This window comes from Camellia sinensis, chromosome 1, assembly GCF_055761805.1.
Source record: "Camellia sinensis isolate YWXY chromosome 1, ASM5576180v1, whole genome shotgun sequence".
Taxonomy (NCBI): Eukaryota; Viridiplantae; Streptophyta; class Magnoliopsida; order Ericales; family Theaceae; genus Camellia; species Camellia sinensis.
In genome coordinates, this window is record NC_138961.1 from 56,363,465 (window position 1) to 56,384,954 (window position 21,490).

At 32.4% G+C, this 21,490-nt stretch overlaps 1 protein-coding gene and 1 long non-coding RNA gene across 5 annotated transcripts; one reads left to right on the plus strand and one right to left on the minus strand.

Moving 5' to 3' along the window:
- The first annotated feature begins 4,307 nt into the window (after positions 1-4,307).
- Positions 4,308-19,800, plus strand: LOC114263447 (transcription elongation factor TFIIS-like). 3 transcript variants are annotated; one of them, XR_014335124.1, is made up of 3 exons: positions 4,308-4,532; positions 10,665-11,032; positions 11,431-11,821. XR_014335124.1 is itself a non-coding variant. In XM_082877670.1 (3 exons), exons 1-3 carry the CDS (start codon positions 4,488-4,490, stop codon positions 17,729-17,731), a joined length of 1,176 nt encoding a protein of 391 aa, XP_082733796.1. In that variant the 5' UTR covers positions 4,308-4,487; the 3' UTR covers positions 17,732-19,800. The 3 variants fall into 3 exon arrangements, 1 of the variants encoding a protein (XP_082733796.1); XM_082877670.1 differs by lacking the exons at positions 10,665-11,032; positions 11,431-11,821 and adding exons at positions 14,347-14,547; positions 16,802-19,800; XR_014335123.1 differs by lacking the exon at positions 10,665-11,032.
- LOC114322378 (uncharacterized) lies at positions 5,543-10,013 on the minus strand. Of its 2 annotated transcripts, XR_014335144.1 has the most exons (3): positions 9,764-10,013; positions 7,535-7,662; positions 5,543-6,004 (listed from the first exon to the last, which is right to left on the minus strand). It is a non-coding gene; the product is annotated as an uncharacterized LOC114322378 (long non-coding RNA). The 2 variants fall into 2 exon arrangements; XR_014335133.1 differs by lacking the exon at positions 9,764-10,013 and having other exon boundaries at positions 7,535-7,910.
- Positions 19,801-21,490: the final 1,690 nt, after the last annotated feature.

A 21,490-nucleotide genomic window follows, 5' to 3' on the forward strand; every position in this document is an offset into this window, starting at 1 on the left:
ATCCGTTAACCAAGGCCTTGGCGAGAGATAGGGTTTGGAATACATCGAGGGGAATGGATTTGAAGCCTATAAAATCATAAACCATATATGAGGATACCCAACCTAGGGACCAGAGATCCTGTAACTAGGTTCAATGGGAAGAACGAATCATATGGTGGTTGCAAAAAAATGCACTCTTTAATATTTTGTTATCCTTCCCTATGATGTAAGTGTATTTATCCTGTAATGTTGGAGGGTTAAGTATTTATACTCTTAATGAAATTCTGTAGCTTTTGTTAAGTGGGGTGTGTGAATTACAGGAACATCCTTGACAGATTTCACCTATGTGAGCATGAAATTGAGGCCACTTTCTATGAGAACAAGGCTTATTCTCAAATATGCTCATGAAAACTGGGATAGACACAAGGCCGTAATGTGCTGGCTATTAAAAGCTCATGCACACTTGGATTATTATGTATGAGCAGTAATTCTTTATTTCCCTTAAGTAGTCATAGTTCAAGTCTGAGATCACTACTGACTCTGGAGTAGAGGTTACTGTTTCACTAATGAAGGTTCAATGCAGAGCACACATTTATGATGCATACTAGTCTATCTTTGTTTGGTAATCTCTCTTGTCCTTGTTGATATTAAAATGAGTAGGGGATTGTTGGACCATTTTAATAGCTTTAATTTATTTATTTATATATTTTGTTCATGAATCTTCATGTGTCTTTGTTCATGAATCTCATTTTGTTTGATGAATGGAGATTCAATGTTTTGGTGACCTTTTGTCTTACTCATGAATGGAGATTAATTGGAGTTCATGAACTTGGTGGTGAGTTAATATTTGGAGACTCTCCATTTTCTGTAGTTTAATGGTCATTATTATTTTTGGTATAAATTGTAAGGTCCTAGTGGCCTATAAATAGTTCCTCTCATCTACTCTTTTCTATGCCGACTATTGTTTATACTTAAGAGATTACTAGCAAAGAATGGTGTTTTTCTTGGTGGAGTTTTGGGTTCACCATCTTGTGCAGAGTTGGCCTGAACCAAACAACAAGTGGTCGGGCTGTTATATTCTGGAAGGGACAAGTCATAGTTTTGTAACTGTTGCATCGATATTTGGATTCTTCCTACCGCAGTGGGCTTGATCTCCTTAAAGAAAACGAGATATCTGTGTCTCAGCCTAATCTATTTGTATCTCATTTTCTTTGCATTATTTATCAATAAAATATAATTTTTCTGGTATTTTCACCAACACTCTATTTCATCACTATTTGTATTCTTATGCATAGACCGAGACCGTTAAGGAGCAAAGCCGAACACGAGGCATTTGTGAATAATATTATTGTAAAGTTATATTTGAAAATTAGTTTTGAAAACATTGGTAATATATGATAATTTTGTGAAATTCTCATTTTGTTTGAATCTATCAATGGCATCCTTAAATAGTCCCAGTCATTTAGAGAACAGTCTAAATATACCATGACGATGTTTAAGCTCTACCACCACCGAAGTGTGGATTGTCTAATCGTACCTAAGTCAATTATTCTATTAAGAGGCTCTAATGAATTTACCATGTATCATGCTTTGTTTATGAGATAATCTTATGAAATGTATGAATGTTACAGGAATTGACTCTTTACTAGTGAGCTTGGAATTCATTCATTTACCACTTTACTTTAATATTATTCAATGGGTAATAGCTCACCCCTCACTTTATATATATGTAGGTGCAAGAGAAATATTATGAAGAAGATAGCTCTAAAGAGTTTTTTGTATATATGCTAGAGTTAAAGAAGTTGTAATTAGTCATGTATATGTTGTATCTTTCTTTCAAGGAATGTGTAATTAAGAATGATGTATGTTTCATTTCATATAGCTAAGTACTGCTCTGAATGGATGTCTTAATGAACTCACTAGACTCAACCAATGTAATTAATAGCTTCCACAATTTAAAACGAGATTTACCCCAATAAGAGTCCAGCTTGATTTGATATTTGTTTAGTTAGGTCTTTGGGAGTCAGGGATTACTAGCCGATCACTTCATTATATTGTTTAGGGCGGGTTGGGGTGTTGTTTTGTCACCCTCTTTTGTATATGACACTTCTTGTATGCATTTGACACTTAGTTAAGACTTTAATTAGACCTAAAATAATGTTAAAACACTTGAGAGAATTTAAGAAAACATTTAGTTAAGCTTAAACAAACGGTTCGTTAAGATAATGCAAGTAAAGTTAAGAGTTTCAATGCTTGTTCGTTTTTTGTGTAGGTTAAGCTTTGAAGAAGATACACTCTCGTTTCTGGAACCATTTGTGAGTTGTAATTCAATAACACTATATTTGTCAAATTATATTTTCAATGCAAAACTTGATTATGTTTACAAGTTTTAATATGTTTTGTTATAAATGAACATCATATACTCTTTTATCATATATTTAGATGACATTCATAAATCATGGTCCACAATTGAGGGAATATCCAATCATGTATGATGGCCAAGTTCACTTTATTACATTTAGCGAGTACCCGAGCTGGTTAAACATGTAATCCCTGAAATGTTCATCACTACGTAATGTTTGCAAGTCAAGTATGTATTTCCTTATTCAAGTTAAAGAAATGAACAAGTTATGTTAAATGTTGTATTTATAAAGCTCATTAATGTTCATTCACTTATCGCCTTACTTTATTACTATTCACTAGACAATGGCTCACCCTTCTTCCTTATATATATATATATAGGCAACGAAAAATTCGAGTTCAAAGAGAAGTTAATTACAAGTCAATCTTATGTGTTTATGCTAATTTTGTAAAGTTATGATATAAGTGTTGTACTGTAATTCATTATTGAAGTCCAGTAGTGATGTAAGATAATAATCCAAGAATGATTTATGCTTTTATTTCATGTAATTATGTACTGCTTTGAATGGATGTTTCAAATGGACTCAATATAAAAAATAATGGTTTCGACATTCAAAAAAGAATAAAATTTGCCCCATTTATCATACGAGTCCTTGTTTTTGTAAATTAGGTCTATGGTAGACCAGGACTACTAACCAATCACTACACTATCCTGTTTGGGACGAGTTCAAGTCATGATAGAGTAGTATCACTTGACAAAAAATTTAGGAAGAAAATAAAATCTGCCATTAATAAATCATAATAATAGCATCCAAATTTCTATACAATAACCCATCACAGAATTATTAATTTTTTTATTTACTTTCAATTTAAAATCATCAGTCTATTTTTGTTTTTAAAAAAAATGATAGAAAAAATAGTATTTTAGCTATGAAATTTCAGGAAAAAATGTATTTTAAACATTTTATATATTTTTAAATTAAGTTTAATGGCTAAAACATTTAACTTATATGTACATAAAATATCTAAAATATTAATTGAGTTGATTCACCCCAATTATTTCCACCCCAACTGTTACATTCACTCACATTTGACAATCAGTGTAAAAATTGAGTTTTGTTCCCTTTTGATTCTTCTTTCTCCTTGGCCAAATCGAAGAAATGAGGGTAAATTGAAACCCTAATGGAGATTTGGGAGTTATATATGGGCTTGGGGTCAAACGACGTCATTTTCAGATAGATTTGGCATCAAAAATTGAGTTTTTCGTTAGTTCAACAAACGAAAATGAATAGAAGACGTAAATTGTGACACAGAATGAAATTTATGATTTAAATTGATGAAATTGAAACCCAGAGGTTTAATTTGAAAAATATGTGAAATTTTGATTTTTTTTTATTTTATAATTTGCTCAACAAATTTTTTTAAATAAAAAAATTAGAAAATAAATTTGGCTTGGTTGTAAAATTTCATTTTTTAAATATTATTTAATATTTATTTCTAATAAACTAATTGGCAAATTGCACTTACACCTCTTAAGATTTGGCTTTAATATATATCACCCCTAACGTTTAGGAAATCACATTAACCCTACTGTCATTGTAATTATTTAGACGGAATGAAAATATTAAACTTATGCACTCTCTCTGCTCTTATTTTGCTTTACTTCCTCCATTTTTTTTGTCCTATTTTCTTTGCTTTATTTTTTTTCAATGTAATTTTCTCTATTTTTTTATATTAAGAATTGTTGTTTTTTATATAAGTTAGGGGTTTATGAAATGAGACTACTAATTACAAGAGTGAAAATGTAATTTCCAGAAAGTCAGAGAATGAGATATAATTAGACCAAATGCCAGGGGTGTCAGTGTAATTTACCCTAAACTAATTTATAAAAATTAAAAAAAAAATCTGAAATCTAACGAAAATTCTCTGTTCGTTTTCCCTTCGAGCGGTAAAAAAAAATTAAAAAATTAAAAAATTAAAAAATTAAAAAATAAATAAAAATAAAAAAAATCGTTCGTTTCAATCTGCAACTAGGGTTTGGTTAGATTCAGTGAAGAAGAAGAAGAAAATCGAAGACGGCCGGAGTAGCTGCATCAGGACTCAGCCCCAGCTTCCGCCTTCAATCCACCGACATCCAGGCCGCCCTCATGTGGGGCGTCGCCGCCACCACCACCGCTCTTTGGCTTATCCAGGTCCCTCTCTCTCTCTCTCGGAGTTTCGATCTGCACTTTTGACATTTTGTGTATACTGAGTTTATGTATTATCAACGTTTTGTTTTAATTTTTCTTTGTTATACCTCTGAATTCATCTCAATTTAGAATCGTGTTTTTGTGTTATTGTTGATTGTCTTTTTTTTGAATTTTCGTGCTATGAAATGAATTGCGGAGTAGTATATTGTTAATCACGATTATGGACATTTCATATTACCGATGTCTTATTCACTGCTTTACAAATGTACATGTACATACAAATGCAAAACGATTTATGTGAAAAAGCTTGCAAATTTCATCAAGGATTAGTTGTCTAATCTTTATTGCTTCACAAGGACTACTTCTAATTAGGCCTGTCAATGGGTCGGATCCGGGTCGGATCTGCCAAAATCCGATCCGATCCGATTAACTATTAATCCGAATCCGAATCCGAATATTGAAAATCCGATTATACGTGATCCGATCCGATCCGTTTTACACGGATATCCGATCCGAATAATCCGATCCGATCCGTTTTTTTTTTTTTTTTTTTTTAAGCCAGCCATAAAGTCAAGAAAATACCAATTATAAAAAAAACATAGCAGCTTTTTATAATGAAAAGTTCATCTTGACGTTCTGACTTTCCTAATGCAAAACATAACATCATTTCAAAGCATCTTTCCAAAACAAAACATCACAATTTCTCCCCTTGTGATACAATCAAAAATACATAAATGAGGGCTTTCACAATGTAGCATGAAGTAACAACAAAGAAAAACTTTTTAAAAAAAATATTCAATTCCAGCAAACTAAAAGTGAAATTGAAAGATATCTAGCATGTTTGACTAGCAACATCAAAATTGGAAACAAGTCTATTTCATTACACATGCTAAACATATGTTCTCGGATTTTGAACATACAAATCAAATCAAACAATACGAAGCTGAGCAGTCTAATTCAAAGCTTACAAGCCTAACCCAGCTCAATAACTCAACCTGATCATATCCCATATAGAGTACAAAAGTCACTGTTGCATTCATGGTGTAAAAACAACTCAAAAGATGTCACCAGGTTTTGAGAGACAATGGAGCATCATTACAAAGCAACAAACCAATCACTTGGTTGCAAATTAAACGGTGATGTGATTCAGTTTCACTATCACCAATCATATCCAACTCAAAAAGAATAATTCCATCATTGACAAAAAAAAAAAAGTAACATCAGCCACCAAAACATTGCCACTGCATTCTCTAACTTACAAGAGGTCAGAATTTTGATGACACACTTTTGGCACAAAAGTAAAACCAGAAAAAACTCATGAAAGACTCCTATGAAGAACAAGCTATGCTATACTATCTGAGAGCTAACAATAGTTTCCCAAACATGTTTGTGTCTCTTTTGGTCTTCTCTATTAGTTCTTCAGTATCTTCTCTTGTTCTTTGCTTCTACTACGATAACATCAGCCACCAAAACATCTGCAGAAGTAATTTTATCAATGTATCAGCAAGTGTAAGAGAAGATAAAAACAATAATGAAAACAATTTTGTTGATAAAGAGCAGTGGACCCAAGTAAAGTCACCGATCAGGGAGGAGACTTATTTTGTTATATATATATATATATATATATTTATATTTACTGGTATAGGGGCTTGCAAGGATTTGATGATACAAGAGATCTTGGGGAACGAGCGTGATGAGATGGAGAGTGAAAAGCGTTTTCGTGGACCATATAGAGAGGTTTTTTCAGATGTTGCTACAGACGATGAAACGGAAGGGGCAAGAACTACTGAACAATCTTCTCTCACTGAACTAGATGAGGTAGAGTGGCTAACTATAAGATTAAAGGCAGCAAAGAAAAGATTGAAAGAACTAGAGGAGAGGCGTGCTCAGTATGTTGCATCTCTATTGCTCAATTCTGGGGATAATGAGTGAATGTTTAGTGAAGCACTGATTTGGAAGAACAACACATCAGCAATTAGCATCAGCGCTGACACACAGAAACACACAGGAAAACCCCCTATATATATATATATATAATGCTATAACAACTTGTTTGGTGTCTCAACTATGTTAGTTATTTAGTATATTTAAATTATCTTAAGCTTAAACATCTTTAGATTTTATTATGTAAGTAAAACTTTTAAACTATCTATCTAAATGAGTGTTGTTGTTTATTACCCTCTCTGACTCAGGAGAACTGCACTGCACCTGTTCGATTTTTGAGTTGATTTTCATTAGTCTCACATGTTAAGTGAAATAGACATTAGATTAAATTAAATAATAAAAAATACAAAATAATCATCAATCTTGGGCCAAGCCCCAAGCCCAGAATGGCCCGAGATTACCCAGTTGTTGTTATCAAGTTAGTTATGAACCTAAAATGCACAGTAGTGTGATTGTGTCATCCATTAACATAGCTTGAACTTGAAGCTACATTGAATTTACACCACTATCTTGCTGTCAATTATCTGAAAGTGCAACTATAGATAGAAAGAGACAACAGATTTGGAAGTAGGCAAAATCAGCACAACCGTCTACCATCTTAACAAAATATTTTACAACTAAAGAAAGGATGAAGCAAACACATTTTCAAGCTCAGAGAGTCTATGAAGCAAACCCATCTACTTCAAGTGATTCGATTCAATTCAATCCATCTACTCATGTCTGCATTCTTCTACATCTGCAATTTGAAAATAATGTGACATTAAGATATTCATAGAACTAAACTAAATAACATCTAATTATTTAAAAATTTCAATATTTCACTTACTTCTATTTTTGGTTGATTCAATCCAATCATTGCAAGTGATCAAGGCCTCCACAATATCTGGAAGTAATGAAGCACGTGTCTCATCAATCACCCTACCTCCTACACTAAACGCCGCCTCTGATGCAACCGTAGTAGCAGGAACACTTAAAACATCACGAGCTATCCTTGCCAAAGTAGGAAATTTTGCTTTATTCACTTTCCACCAATGTAGAATATTGAAGCTCTCATCCCATACCTTTGAAGTTAGTTTTCGAATCCTCTTTGTGGGTCCTTGAGATACATCGTCATCCAACTCGGCATCATCAGCAGTAATAGGTTCGCTATAATCCGAAGACATCTTTGGCTCTAAAACTCAAATATGCACTACACAAGAAATCAAACATAAAGGAGCAGGAGTTCATTTAAAAATAGTGTGCACCAATTTGGAAATTATATAGATTTGTGTGCATGTGATCAATCTACTATAAAGGCATGTGGAATTCATTTAAAAACAAAAAAACTAATAAGCAGCTATCCCATTACTAAGTCTTTGCAGACGATTGTAGTGAAAAGATAAGCAGACATGTTTGTAGAGGATTGTAGTGAAAAGATAAGCTATCCCATGAATCTAACATAGAAGAGAAATTTCAGAATCAAGATGAATTTATCAAAATAAATTAAAATATAAAATTGATTATAACTAAAAAAAGAGAAAAATGATAGAAATTCCGAATGTTTTACTAATATTTCTACTAAATATCTCACATGAGTTTGAAATCCACACCATATTGGTCCCATGTAGGTCCGATATCCATGTGAGATATTTGGTAAAAATATTGATAAAACATTTAAAATCAATAACCTTATTAAAAAAAATGACATTACTAAAAGGTGCATATGGCACCTCCTTTTCAAATGTATGTATATTAGAATCTCCCCTGAATTTAACGTTTAAACGTTTAAACAATGTAAGAGTTTCTCCAGTGTACCCATTGGCTCTGAGATCAAAATATCTACTTTCTCAGGCAATTCAAGTTCTTCAACTTTACCCTTGACTACATATAATTTAGGTGAAAACTTGCCCCAAAAAGAACAAGAAACAGTGTACTAACTCCATTAACATTTAAACTTTAAACTAAAATGTAAGAAAACAAAAAATTGCACCGTAATTCCAATGGGTTCCTAGCAATAAGTTTGTGGGCATATTATTATGCCATTTCAGATGCTTTCACTACATAAACATGTTTACCACCAACCTAATGAGAAAAAAAAGTGAGGCAGAGAAAAAGAGAGGGTGATAATTAGAAACATATTTTCAATCAAATGCAATGTCAAACTATTTTTTATTTGTTTGCATAAATTCCTTCTCTAATCTTTTTTCTCCACAAACCCATTTACAAATTCAACATCCAAAATATTTTTTATTTGTTTGCATAAATTCCTTCTCTAATCTTTTTTCTCCACAAACCCATTTACAAATTCAACATCCAAACACAACAAAAATATATAAAGACAATATGAATTGTACATTCATTATTGTTGTGTTCAATCGAGAAACACAACATCCATTCAATGGGAATCATGTGACATTGGATTGATCAACAAACAGAACCATAAATAACATACTCACCACATATCTAACACTGTTTTTCTTTTTTCTTTTTTTTAAAAATAAGGCATCCCGTCCTGACTAATCCCTAGATACATGTAGTTCCTCCAGAAATGATCCTATTGAAGAAAGTAGACTAGATTCAAGTGTAATGAAAGAATATAACAGCCTCATTCCAGTCCCTAATGCATCCTATAGTCTTATAGAGCTAGAGATTTAATTTTGATTGGAATACAAAAGTAATGCATTCTTATTTAATCAGCAAAATAACAACCTACACAGAGTTTGACATTGCATTTAACACCAGAAGAAAATATAGATATTCCAAGATTGATAAGCCAACTCACATATAGCCAATGTAGATATTTATTAGATTCAAGTGTAAATAATTATTCTGCAAATCAACAAAAGTGAAGAGATGATAGTGGGATGTCTTACAAGCGCAAGTCCACAAAATATATATATATATATATATATATCTCTTCAAATTGCTCACTTCGAAAAATTATTCAGCAAAAAAAATTGATTTTAACTAATAAAATACTTTAAAATCCTTCAAAAAATTGAACCAAAAGTTCTTCACTTTGATCAATGAAGAATTAATCATGAATCTATTTAGCAAAAATCAATAAAAAGAAACAATAAATTCACGGTCTCCTTTGATCTTGTTCAATATTGTAACAAAACCCAACTCTCATTAACAAAACCCAACTCTCATTGACAGAGCAATAGGATCAGATCTGATACATACAACTTTAAACCAAGAATCAGATCTGATACGGGTAAGAATCAGATCGGCAACAAAAACAGATCTGATACAGGACAGAGACCCAACAAAAAAAAATAAAAAATAAAAAGGAGCAGATGATCTCTTACAGTTCGTAGCTTCGATCTGACAAGATTTGGACTTCGTTCTTTGAAATTGAGCGTTATGAATCCAATCGGAGCAGAGAGCTCGATTTGGCTAGGTTCATCGTCATCAATCGGAGCATTTTCAGACGATGAGAGAGAGATTTGATCTTCAGACGATGAACTTCAACAACAGAACGCACGATGAGAGAGATCTGTTTTATGAGAGATCTGATTTCAATGGAATCGGATTAGGCAAACAAACGGATTGGATCGGATTTATCCGAGTCCGACCCGTTTAAAATCGGGCTACACAGATACGGGTTAAACGGATATTCGGATTCGGATTTGCATAAATGGACCGGATTAATCGGATCGGATTCGGATCGGATTCGGGTTATACCCGATCCGTTGACAGGCCTACTTCTAATTCAAACTTGATTCCTTATGCATTTTAGTTTTGTATTACATTTAGAAATATCGGTAGAATACACTCTTTGTCCTCTAACTTGAACAAAGTTTCACTTTGGTCCTATTGTTTCAGTTTAAACCCCACACTTCCGATTGCATTTCAATGTGGTCCTTCCTTTTTTAGTTGTTATTATTTTGGACGGGAAAAAACCAGTCAATTTTAGCAATTTTCGCATAAGAAGAAAAATTAATAAATTGTCCCTATGTTTTCTTTTTTCCCCCTAAATTTTACTTTGCTTCCTTTAGTTTTGCATGTGTCATTTTTTTCCGTCCAAAATGTTAATGGCAACTAACAGAAGGATCACACTAGAATGCAATTGAAAACATGGAGTTTTAATTGATGAAATTGAGATTTCGGGGACCAAGTGAAATTTCGCTCAAACTAGAGGGACCAATTGTGTAACTTAATCCAGAATTTTATTTAATTTTTTTTTTATTTTTTTATTTTTTTATGTAGAGCTGGAAATGATCTTAGTTTGAATTGCTTAACCATGGTTTGAAAAATTAACAAGTATTATGACGAAGCTTAAGCTTGAGCTTGAGCTTGGCCTTGGCTTGTTTGTTTCTCAAACAATCTTGAGTGGAGCTACCATCCATGTGAGCAAATCTCATTGCAAGCTGGATTACCTGTTTTCATAATCAGTCTCAATTGATTTAGATTTTAGAAATATGATCAAACTCTGCTCATTTATCTTGCGGGCCTTTCAACGAGTTGATCATTAATCAAACTCAAGTATCTCACATCACAGCCCTTATGGTTCTTGGATATCTGAAGGACAGGGTCAGCAAATAATAACTAATTGGGCTCCCCTCTCATTGATCACAGTGCGTTCTGGATATTATTACTTGTCATTGATAATACTTGTCTTTTACAATTACAATGTTCTTGTTTCTGGCTACAAATTTGAATTCATTGGTGGCCTTTGGCAATACCATTCCCTTTCCAATGGTTCATGTTGGTGGGATTATTTTTGATCCAGCAATTGTGTAGTTGTCCAGCTTTCAGTGATTTGTTCATTGACACTTTGTTAAATGAATGCTTACTACTCACCCAAAAAAGAAATAAATGAACGCTTACAGATGCTTATTTCTGTGTCATTTTGTATTTTTAATACATATGCTGGGGTTTTAACATTGCGATTTTTGACATCTCTTCTATTTTGCCTTGTGTTTTTCAATTTGTGTTAAAATCTTGTTTCTCATCTTTTTTTTAATACTTGCAGCCTTTTGATTGGTTGAGGATGACATTTCTTGAGAAATCAGATTCAAAAGCAAAGTGAATAGAGATGTGACATTTGGCTGGTAAAACTCACTGATATTTCTCAAGTTGCTGATGAGAAAACTATCAACAGAGTTGATTTTGAATAATAGTTTTTTTTCTTGCTTCTTGTTGCCCTTTGGGTGTTCTATTCTGGGAGTAATGGATAACCTTGCTTCTTATATGTGTGTGTGTGTGTGTGTGTGTGTGTGAGAGAGAGAGAGAGAGAGAGAGAGAGAGAGATAGTTTTGTTCTTGGCATTTTTGTTTGCATGAATTTCTTATGGAGGGAAAAAATTATGATCATAGAAAATGAGAACAATGTGAAAGAAATATAAGTTAAAATTTTTTTCTGCCTTCCTTTCTTTTTTTAATTTTTTTATTTAAATTTATGAGGAAAGATCTAGTGCATACCTTAAAATGTGGAAAAACAAGTGGTTGGTGAATAGTGGCTTTGCAAAGAGGCAATTCAAACAAGAAGAATAAGTTTCTGAGATAAAAGTTGGGAACATAGCATTGATCTCACTACTTCTACGCCTGCCTATTAATAGTAAATATCTGCAAATGGAGCATTGCATAGGTTACTTCTAATATTTAGCTTTTCTGAGTCTCAAGTGGTGGATGGATCAAGTTTGAGTTAGAAAATTAAATGAGTGTTTTAAAAAAATATTTAAATTTAAATTGTTCACTTTAAAGGGGATTTATTAAGATTTTTTTTTTTTTCAAATACTTGTATTTCAATTAATTCGTAACATATTCTTATATTCTAATAAATCTTATTATTTAAACATTTGATCTACTAAAACACAATTATCATATTTAAGGTATTTTATGAATAATTTTATCCTTATAAATATTTTTGAACGCTTAGTAATTAGATGGTGTGAACATCCATATTTTATAATGTGAATATTCACATTGACAATGTAAATATTTATGGAACGTTCACACTGTTAATGTGAATATTATTATTAGGGTTGTTTAGATAATTATGCCACCAATAGGACTTATCAGAACATAAGAAAATAATTGGACTAAGTAGAGCATAAGTAAATGAAAAGAGATTTATGAATAGGAAAAGACTATGATAAACACTCTTCAAAGGTGTGTATCATATGTACATTATAACTAAAAAATAAAATGGCATAACTCTTACTTTTTGAGTCATAACTATAAAAATAAAAAATAAAAAGTCATATCTAAACACAAAAAGTTATAATCAAATATCTCAAAATAATATCATAATTAAATAAAAAAAATTAGTGATAACTAAATAAGAAAATAACATAACTATGGGTGCATGTGATATGTATTGTATATAATAAAATTCTCTTTATAAATAAATGTATTTTTAAATTGATTTTAAATTAATTTTAGTGGAACAAATCTGAGTTTTCAGTAATTATATATTTTAAAATTTAATTTATTTACATGACTAATTAATCTAAAATAACTTTAAACCAGTCAAATAGAATGTTCACTTTTTTTTTCTTTCTTTCTTTCTTTTTTTTTTCTATTTAAGACAGATTAGTGTGGTTCCTGTCTCTTGTTTAGGGTACACAAAAATCCACTAAATCGAAGAATTGAACTTGAGTTGAATTTGACAATAATTAATTTTATTTTATTAACTATGTTTAAATTTGGGTTGAACTTTAATATACTATTCATAGTTGTGGACTTATATTGAATAATATTTTTTCCTTTATTTATGTTATATTTAAATATTAAAAACTATTTATTTTAATTATTTATTATTAATTGATTGCTTTATTTTATTTGGATCGCTACTAACTCAACCCATGCCCACCCATTGAAAGTGGGCCAGGCGAAATTGGCAAATAAACCGAGAGCCCCAGTAGATTATCTCGGCCCATTTAGTCTTGAACTCGATGGGTCCGGTCCGGTCCAGTCCGAACTTTGACTCATTTGTACTTTATTTTTTGAATTTTAAAATTTAACAATTAACCATTTTAAAATATAATATTGTTATAATTAACTCTTTTTTGTTATGATTTTTGTTAAAGAGTAACACAAAATCAAATCATATATAAAGTACATGACATATTTATTGAATTTTTAAGATTATAATATTCTTATTTAAATGAGATAAATATAAAAGGAATCACTAGTTAATGACATTATCATTCTAAAAAAACTAATAACGAGTATTATTCTTCTAAGAAATCAATAAATATTATATGTTTTATATATGATCTGATTCTATAAAAATTTCATAACATAATCTTAGTAGAAAGTGTTAAATGTATTAAAATAATAATTTGAAGTGATTCACTATTATATTTTTTAGAATTATTTACATAGAGACTGGCTGAACTATAAAAAAATATAATTTTGTTCTCCTAAATTATAAAAGCATACACATTAATCTCTTAAACTATTGAGAAATAACAATCCCATAAGCTGTAAAAATATACAAACAAACCCCTTAAATTATAAAAATATATCAATCTAGGTCAAACAAACCCCTTAAATTATAAAAATATATCAATCTAGGTCAAAATAAAATACGTAGTAGTTTAAGGGATTCATTTATATGTTTTTATAATTTAGAGATGTCAAAGTGATATTTTTTTAATAATTTAATAGATATTTTTGTAAATAACCTATTTTTGAAGTTCAAAAACAAGGCGTAGAAAACAGGTCCTAATAAACCAACCCTTAAAGGGTCTCCTATAATTTACCTCAACAAAAAGGATACCATTACAATCATACAACCGTCCGATCTCTGAACCAAGCGTCGTCTTCTACTCTATCAACCGTTCGATAGATACAACCGCCTTGTTTTCTCTTTTATGTATCTCTCTCTTCTCTTTTGGTTGTGTTGGTACGTGAATGTTTGATTTTGGTGGTGTGTTTTGAAGAAACACGCACACACACACACACAGTCTGTGTTGGTAGTGATGGAGAAAGAAGTGATTGCGCTGTTCGAGTCGGCGAAGAAAGCGGCGGACGCGGCCGCCGCAGAGGGATTGGATTCGTCAGCGGAGGAAGAGCGGTGCATTGATGCATTGAAGCGGCTTAACAAGTTTCATGTCGACTATAAGCTTCTCCTCTCCACTCAGGTACTTTTGTTTTTCCGTCCCTCCTCTTCTTCTTCAATCAATACTTGGTTCGAAAAGTTGCTCTCGATGATTGATTATTGTTAGTAAAGAAACGGAATTTCAAGAATTTTTAATGGTGGAACAGAATGCATGTACTACTGTTCAGAGAATGCTTCGTTGAGTTCAGTAACAGCGTCTCCGACTTTTACTCTTTTTTAAAGTTTTCATTAAATTGAGAATGCCTGAATCCCTTTGGACAACAACCTCTTCTTTGCTTGAGACTTTGAGTAAATTTACTGCACTAATCGGTCGACTGGACGGATATCTCTCGGTTTTTTTTTTTTTTTTGCTAGAACGCTGGATATCATATAAAACTTCTACTCAAATTTTCATTTAAATTTAATATAAAAAAATAATAATAAATGTTGGAGATGCTATAATTATGCAAAATTTGAATCCATATATATATAGAGTGATATAGATATATTCTAGAAGACTAAGTACATCGTCATGTTCAATTGAAACTACAATTTTTGATTTGTTGATTTTGCTTTTTAATCGTTACAATAACTACTAGGCACATAGATAAATATTAGGAAAAATATAGTGCTGTGATTTTTTTGGGAATCAAAATAATGACAAACCTTCAAAAGTTGGTAAGATGTGTGCTTTATATAATAGAGAATGTACACAGAGAGAGAGATTTTTTTACGGTTCAGCTGTTAGCCCCCAATTTACAGACAACCAATTGATGGATGCCACATCAATCCATCAGGTAAGCCCGCCACAAACCTCTCTTGTTCCTCCCGCTTTCTGCAACTGTGCGGGAGAGATTCATAGAACGATGACACACTGGAATGAAAACTCTCAAACAAAATTACTGGGTGCTAGTGGCTTTGTCTATATTTAGGTGCATTGTATCTTTGGGTCTCGTTTATTTTCAGAGGAAGAATAAAGTGGATTAATAATGAGGGGATTAATAGTGAGGGATTATTAGTAAGAGATTAAGTAAAATTGTGTTTATTTTGATAATAATTGTTAGTGTAAGAATTGTTAGATTATTTTTATATAAAATAATAAAACAAATAAAAAAATATAAAAAATTAAACATTAATATTTATAAAAAAATTCTCAATATATAACAAATAAAAAAAATAAAAAAATTTCTAATCCCCTCACTATTTTTCTAATACCATCTCTCCAACCTCCATCTCAATCCCCTCCCCAACCTCCATCTATATCACCTCCACCATCCTAATCTCCTCCCCAACTCTACAAACAAATACAACATTAAATAACACCTCCACCATCCTAATCCCCTCCCATCTACTTAACCCCAAAATAAACGCCCTTATGGTGTGTTTGGTTGAGGGGTTTGGGGAGGGATTTGGAAAGGGAAAGGGAAAAGGTGTGTGAAACTATGTGAAATATAGGCATGATTTATTCACATTTCACATACCTTTTCCATTTCCCTTTCCAAATCCTTCTCCAAATCCCCCAACCAAACACAACATTAGGGTTTTAGTGGGTTTTAATGGCTTTTATCTGGACTTGTTATATTTTTTCTACTAGTTTTAGTGGTTTTGTCAGAATTTAGATTCATTTCATCCTTAGGGTTTTAGTGGGTTGTTATTGCTTGGATACATTTTGTGTTTATCTATCTATTCAGGTACATTTTGTGGTTTGCAGAAAGTGAACCTTCCTTCGCCATTCACAATTGTTAAGAGGCACTAGACAACAATTGCCCTGTTCTAAAACAGGATTATGGTGCCTAGGAGATCACTCTATGTAATGCGGTTGGCTAGCATAGAGATGTAGAACAACTGTGGTGGATTGGGAAGGCGATGGCTGTGGTTGGTGGAGGGTGCGCGGAAAGGGAGAGAGGCAGAGAGGCGTGGGAAGAAAGAGAAGGGGAAGATGATTAGATGAGGGTGAGTGTATGTAAGTGGTGGGAAATTTTCAGTGAAACTCATAAATGTGATGAAGTGGCAATTATTTATTGATTGCCGTAAAATTTGAGTTTCATGGAATAGCCGTGAATTAGCCAATCTCATATATATGTATATATATATATCATACATGAACTGGACATCTCCTATTAGAACTATAGTTATGAATGCCTTTCTTGCTGGTGAACATTTCATTTTTATCCCATTATAATGCAATGTATCGTTACTCGTGTACTCTGATGTATCTACTGAAGTTATCAATGTAATGTGATGTATCTCCTCCTCTTGTTTTATAATTTTTATTTTAAAAAAGAATTTGCTTACAGGTTGGGAAACGGCTTCGGCATCTCACAAAACATCCCAAAATGAAGATCCGGGCTTTGGCTTCCGAATTGGTTGAAATATGGAAAAACATAGTCATTGAGGAAACAACCAAAAAAAATAAAATCGAGGGCTTGGACAATAAAGATTCTGTAAAAGCTCAGTTTGCCAGTGCAGAGACTGTTGATTTCAAGAAGGTTCAAAAGAAGGTGAACTTGGTGAAGATTGTGAAGGTTTCGAATTCAAAAGTTGAAATTGTGAAGACTGAGAAAATTGATCAGAGGAGTGCACTAATACCCGAGGGGGTAACAAAATCAGAAACTGTCTCAGCCAAGAGAAATCTTGGGAATATTGATATCAAGATCGAAGGGACAACACCTGTTGCTCCTCCGAAGCTGTCTTCTGTGATTAAATGCAAGGACACCTCGCGTGACAAAGTCCGGGAACTTCTAGCTGAGGCTTTATTAACGGTTTCTAGCGAGGCAGATGAGGATATGATTAATGAAGTGAATGCTTGTGATCCTTTTCGAGTTGCTGTTTCTGTGGAGTCTGCGCTGTTTGAGAAATGGGGCTTGTCTAATGGACCTCACAAGTTCAAATATAGATCCATATTGTTCAACATTAGGGACTCAAAAAATCCAGATTTCCGGCGAAAAGTCCTCTTGGGACATGTCAATCCAGAAAGGCTTGTTGAGATGAGTCCTGAAGAAATGGCAAGCAATCAGAGGCAACTTGAGAATAAAAAAATCAAAGAGAAAGCTTTGTTCAAATGTCAGCGAAAAGCTGCACCGAAGGCCACTTGCTGTGAATTCAGGTGTGCTCGGTGCGGGAAAAAAGAGACCACATATCACCAGATGCAGACTCGGAGTGCCGATGAACCTATGACAACATTCATGACTTGTGTAAGTTGTGGTCATAAATGGAAGTTTTGTTAAGCCTCTTAGGACAGTGATTGTTTATTCATTTTGACACACTGAATAGTTCCTGGGAATTTAGTGTTAGATTTATAAGAAAGCAAATTTCTTCTGTTTATTTAGGGTGGTTGGGGCTAATTTGTTGCAAGAAATAATATTTACTGCTTTTTCAACCTTTTTAGTACTTGAGTAGTGTCTTCACTTAGTAGTCGGCATTATATAAGCAACTTGTTGAGTCCACGAAGCTTTGCTTCACCTGTAATCGCCAAAAGCTCACCCTTCAGGTTTGTTTCTAGCTCAAGAGGCCATACATTCTGCTAGACTTCTTGACTCTGGTGTTGAATACTATTTGAAAGTCCGGAGTTCATTAAATCACAAATCGAATCTAAAAATATTTGATCGCTGCACCATTGTTGTTATTTCTTCAATCCCATATTCTGTTGACTGTTCTGTTGTGTATTGAAGAACTAGGGTTCTTTGATGCTCTTCAAAGTTGTATGCATGAGTTGAAAAATGGTAGTTGATAAGTCAATTTCCAATGGCCCACCAAGAAAAAGTAATGGGCAAGAAGGAAATTGTAATAATGTTTCATTCAGCCAAGATTTTGTGTTCTGTGAGTTAGAGGGTGAAGCTAGATTGGTGCAAATTCTAGGTAGAATGATTGAATTTCAATCTTACGCTCCGCTTACATTTTTTGAAAAAATTTATATATATATATTTGATAACTGAGTATGTGAGCCCGCCTTTTTTTAAGATGCGCACCTCAGCTAATGATCTTGAGCTATTTGGTAAAGATGCAGTGACTTGCTAGTAATCCAACTAAGGGTGAGAATCAAATTCGAGAAATCCAAGTTTACGACTCGTTTCACAGTTTTCCTCCCTTAACCAACTAAGCTACTTTTGTAGGTTTATTTTTTAATGTTTAATATGATAAAAAAATGAAAGTTAATTAAAAAAAATTATAAATAACAAAAAATAAATCTATTTAGACAAAAAAAAATTCACTATTAAAAATATATATATTGTTCAGATTAAAATCTTATTAATGCTATTATGCTATCGGTCTCACATCTACCACCACACTGCCATTGCCATAACCATTGTTACTATCGCCGTCGCTATGTGGCTGCCCACCCACCACCATGCCTTCACCCCACCACTAGCATCACCAAATATAGAAATATATTTTCTAAAAACAAAATTCATAAAAAATATTTTTCGTCCGGACAACTGTGCGTTATTATTTTCGAATCATACCTAAATTCGAATTTTACTGCATGTAATTTCTCTTTCATTGTTCATCTCTATCCTCCTATTGATCGCAAACAAAATAAAAAAAATAAAAAAAATACATGATATTTGATGCATAGTCTTATTATTACATCATGCCCTTGAGTGCATGCAAGAGAGAGGTTGAGAGGTTTACAAAAGTTAATTTCACAATAAATAACTGAAATTAAAAATAAAATAAAAAAATAAACCCACAAAACTACAAAGTGTGAACATTTGTTACGATGAACACAATATGTTGGTTGCATTCTGAAGAAAATCAAGATTTGTTGAGAGTGTTGTTGCTTTCCTTGAGAGCCTGAAAAACTCTGGAACTCTTGTCAAAGATGTGGGCCCTCCGATTATAATCAGTGGGGTCTCTACCAACATCCTCCCCCATGATTGCTTCTCCCTCCAAACACTCCATCAGCTCCACTATTCCCCCTCCTCCCTCCTCGCACTTGTCTCTCCACCTCCCACCTAGCCCCACCAATTCATCTTCTTCTCCTATATCATTCATTATAATTGCCTTTATGCTTTCTTCCTCCAGTTCCGTCGCTGGACCGCCTTTGGCGCAACCTATGGCGGTGAGTGACCGCCAGTTCGGCCGCCACGGCGACCTTGAATTGTACAATGAAAGACATAAGTTTTGGGGGTGAATTGGCTGGGATGGAATTGAAGAATATTTGGGTTTGGGAGTGGAGAGAGAGGAGCAGAAGTGGAGTGTTTTGGTGGGATGATAATAAGAAGAGGCCTCCATTGATGAATTGAAGTGAGTGAATGGTTTTTAGAGGAGCTTTGTAATGAGTTTTTTTGAATGTGTAGAGGACCTTGGCCTTGGGGCTCTATATGCATAATTAAAAATTGGAAAATTATAAAATAATTCCGAATGGACTAAAGCCTTGGATTGCTAATCTGGGCTGCCACGTGTATGTCCCTTATAAATCATCAATTATTATAGATTGTTATATTATTCAATCAATCGCTACAAATAATTAATATTTTATTTTATTTTTTTAAAATATTATGTAAGGGTGTTTTTAAAAAGTTGATAAAAAATTAATTTTTAATTTTTTAAGTTTTTTTAGAAAGTGATTTGAAAAATTAGTAAAAAATTGATTTTTAATTTTTTAAATTAATATTTATTTATGACATCAAATCAAAATAAAATAATCAAAAAATCCTTGCTAAACTTTAGAATTTTAGATAATTTATTAATATGGAGAGCATTTACATAATTTCACGGGGCAACGTTTCTGTCACATCCCAAATGCAACAATTGCGTTTTCACATCAACAAAACTCCTGCGTTCACATAATCATACTTTATGACTATCGGTTAATCACCCATAAAAATAAGAGAATAATACTGTTCAAACGTGAAAATTAAATTTATTTTTTGTGTTATTTCTCTTTTATATATTTTTAATTATTAATAAATTATCTCATTTAATTTAAAAAATAAGTATACATATATCATTTTTTTTTTAAATGCTAGAGACAGTTGTTCCAAAATTTTTATTAAAGCGTGTGACTCACATAAAACTCAGGCACCGTTTGGGAAGTAAGTTTATGGGCTTTTTTGATTATTTTAGTCACAAAAGACAAAATAGACTATTTTAGCCACAACAAATAAAATATCACATCCAACCCATAATCATTACACTCTTCTCTCACAAAAAAAGTCAAAAAAATCAAAAAGCCAAAAAGCCCTTCCCAAACCAAATTTTTTAACCCAGACTAAAATAGCTAAAAAAGCTAAAAAATTAAAAAGTCAACCCACTTCCCAAACGGAGGCTCACATGATATTGATACCACACCTATATAAAACATTTAATAGAAGTTTTAGTAAAATTTTTAACGACTTTTTAAAATGAAATGAGTTGTCCCAATTATGCCACGTGGCAGAATGAAGGTGAGAATGGACGTGTTTCGAGGCGTCCTCGCCACGTTGCTATTGGTTTGGGTGTCTGCGGTGGACCTCGTCCGTGGTGGATTTGTGTGCACTCTGTTTGTGTGACGTCATGCGTGAGGTTGAGCCAAAGCGGTGGTGGCTGGCTCTGTCTAGTCGGTAGAAAGTTCAGTATCCACTTCGAAAAATAATCAGAAAATAATATGGAAAATAAAATATATAAAGAATTATTGTAATATAATAAATTTTTAATTTTTAATTCTATTAATTTAAATTCTGATTTCCTAATTTATTTTTAATCTAAATTATCATCTTGTTTTCATAAATTAAAACCGATAAATTAGTAATAAATTCAACAAAAACATATATTTTGGATATTTTATGAATATTTTAAATATTTTATATAAATTTATATTCAGTTTAATCATTAAAATATTTATTTTTTATTATAAAAATAAACATATAATTTAGATTAAAAATAAATAAAAAAAAATTAAATTTATCTTGTTATAAAGATTAAATTCTAAAATTTTTATTATAATTTTTCTAGATAATATTTATCGTGAATTTTTATTAATATATAATTTAAATTTAAAATTA

Excerpts from the sequence above, each read along its gene's own strand:
- LOC114263447 (XM_082877670.1), top strand. The coding sequence starts at position 4,488 with ATGTGGGGCGTCGCCGCCACCACCACCGCTCTTTGGCTTATCCAG. Across the intron at positions 4,533-14,346 it reads CCGCTCTTTGGCTTATCCAG|AAACACGCACACACACACAC; the intron begins GTCCCTCTCTCT and ends TGTGTTTTGAAG. Across the intron at positions 14,548-16,801 it reads AGCTTCTCCTCTCCACTCAG|GTTGGGAAACGGCTTCGGCA; the intron begins GTACTTTTGTTT and ends ATTTGCTTACAG.